This window comes from Myiozetetes cayanensis, unplaced genomic scaffold, assembly GCF_022539395.1.
Source record: "Myiozetetes cayanensis isolate MyiCay16 unplaced genomic scaffold, myiCay2020 scf798, whole genome shotgun sequence".
Lineage (NCBI taxonomy): Eukaryota > Metazoa > Chordata > Aves > Passeriformes > Tyrannidae > Myiozetetes > Myiozetetes cayanensis.
The window spans coordinates 14,434-16,681 of record NW_026088073.1 but is presented as its reverse complement, the minus strand read 5'-3'; the positions used below and the strand labels follow the sequence as shown (position 1 = coordinate 16,681).

Sequence of the window (2,248 nt, the reverse complement as noted above, 5' to 3'; positions counted from 1 at the left end):
GGGCACACAGGGCTGAAAAAGGGGGGTGGCTCCCCTGAGCTCCCAAATTACTGTTGGGTGTTGGGGGCTGCTGGATCCAATCTCAGCCTTGGGTTATGCCAACACTTTCAGTTTAGAGGAATTACAGAGGTGGGACAGAAACACTTTCGTCCCCGAGGTTTTAAGGATGGCAAATCACATCTATTGATAGAAATGAATTCTTTAGGGTTACAAATGATCAGAAAAAAGAACTTCATCAGAATTATTTACTGCAAAATAGAAACACTAAAACTACCATTAGTACAGGATAAAATAGGACAGTGCTCTACACTAAAGCAATTGTTGAAGCAATTCTACTCAAGCTGGCACCAAAGCAAGAATTATGAATTAGAGATGGATGGAACTCCCCCAGACCAACGCTCGGGGGGAGATCTCTGCTCTCAACCTCCAGCAGTGACCTTAGGGGGTCCCAGCAAAGGCAGGAATCTCCACACACCCCCCAAGAAGACTTCTGTTGGCACAACCTGCCCCTGGCAAAGGGGACTGGCCCTTTCTGGTAGAAAGGGATGGACTGACAGTCACTGGACTCCAGGGGTTGCCTCACCATCAGGGGGTCATTCAGGGTGGGAGCAGCAGCCAAAGCTCTTCCCGCAGTCGGGGCACTCGTGGGGCTTCCATTACCTGTGGGTCCGTTGGTGGGAGGTCAAGTTACCTCTGTGGCTGAAGCTCTTCCCACACTCCCCACACTTGTAGGGCCTCTCCCCGGTGTGGATGCGCCGGTGGATGACGAGGTTGTCATTCCAGTTGAAGCCCTTCCCACAGTCGGTGCAGCGGAAGGGCCTCTCCCCTGTGTGTATCTGCTCATGCAGGAGGAGATTGGAGCTGCTCTGAAACCTCTTCCCACATTGCAAGCACTTGTAGGGCCGTTCTCCAGTGTGGATGCGCCAGTGGTTGATCAGGTGGGAGCATTGCCTGAAGCTCTTCCCACATTCACCACACGGGTAGGGCCGTTCCCCAGTGTGGATGACCTGGTGTTGGATCAGAGTGGAGTTGTGCCTAAAGCTCTTCCCACATTCCAAGCACTTGTAGGGTCGTAGTGTGGATGTGCTGGTGTTGGATCAGGGTGGAGCTGTGCCTGAAGCTCTTCCCACACTCCCCACATGTGTAGGGCCGTTCCCCAGTGTGGATGAGATTGTGTTGGATCAGGTTGGAGATGCTCCTGAAGCTCTTTCTACATTCCCTACACGTGTAGGGTCGTTCCCCAGTGTGGATATGCTGGTGCCTGAGGAGGTTGGAGCTCTTCCTGAAGCTCTTCCCACATTCCAAGCACCTGAAGGGCTTCTCCCTGCTGGGAAGCTGCTCAGGGACCACCAGCTCGGAGCTCCGGCTCAAGCTCCGGCCGCCTTCCCGGCACAGGACGGGTCTTTCCTCCTCAGAGTTCCCTGGGCTGGCTTTGCAGCCCCTCCTCCGGGGGCATCTCCGGGCCTTTTCCTCCCCGCTGCCTTCCTGCGCCGGGGAGCCCTTCAAAACGGCCTCTCCCACCAGGCTCTGCCGGGGGGATTTGTCCTCCGTGCTCTCCGTCCTCAGCTCGGGGCCTGGGGCAGGAAGGAAGGACAGGCAGGGGATTTGCCTCCAGCCCAGAGGGAAGGCCAAGGACATCCCCCCCCAAATTTGGCCCCCATGTGTACCACAAGACAGGGCCAAAGGGGCACTGACTTCCTCCTCACCTGCCTGGGGGGTCCATGGCTTTTTCCTCTTCCTCTCAGCCTCCTCCTCCATCCGCCCAAGCTTTGGGATGGACAAATCCTGCTGAGGGGGAAACAAGGGCTGAGCGCGTTGGCTTGGGGGTTCCTCCTGCCCAAGACCATCTCTAGAACTCACCGGGAATCCTGGGACCATAAAAACCTCCAAAACACCAAGATTCAGCCCAAAACACATCATGCAGGAGCTCCTCCTCTCTGATCTCTCCACTGTGGGATTCTGTAGGTCCCCCCTAGGATCCCCTGGGAGTCTCGTGTGTATTTGGGGTCTCCCCTCTATGGGGTCCCTGCCCTCTCCAGGCTGCTGGGGGTCCCAGGAATCCAAGGCTCCCCCATCTCCCAACTTCAGGGTTCTGGGGGACCTCCCTATCCAGGGTACCCTTGCTTAGGGATACCAGGGGTTGGGAGGGTCACAGGGGTCTCTTCTCCCCTGACTCTGCTCGGGGGCTCTGGGTCCCCAGGGCTTCCCTCTCTGGGTTCCCCCCCTTACCAGGCTGATGGGGATCCTA

At 56.8% G+C, this 2,248-nt stretch overlaps 1 protein-coding gene across 1 annotated transcript; it reads right to left on the bottom strand.

The window, feature by feature from the left end:
- Nucleotides 1-913: 913 nt before the first annotated feature.
- On the bottom strand, nucleotides 914-1,785 carry LOC126652378 (zinc finger protein 696-like). Its single transcript, XM_050339116.1, has 2 exons — nucleotides 1,707-1,785; nucleotides 914-1,574 (listed from the first exon to the last, which is right to left on the bottom strand). The coding sequence occupies exons 1-2, from the start codon at nucleotides 1,756-1,758 to the stop codon at nucleotides 1,036-1,038; spliced, it is 591 nt and encodes a 196-aa protein (XP_050195073.1). The 5' UTR covers nucleotides 1,759-1,785; the 3' UTR covers nucleotides 914-1,035.
- Between the last annotated feature and the right edge of the window lie 463 nt (nucleotides 1,786-2,248).

Bases quoted from the DNA above. Each gene is read 5' to 3' on its own strand.
- LOC126652378 (XM_050339116.1), bottom strand. From the start codon at position 1,758: ATGGAGGAGGAGGCTGAGAGGAAGAGGAAAAAGCCATGGACCCCCCAG. The intron at 1,575-1,706 runs GTGAGGAGGAAG...TTCCTGCCCCAG, and splicing joins GCCATGGACCCCCCAGGCAG to GCCCCGAGCTGAGGACGGAG.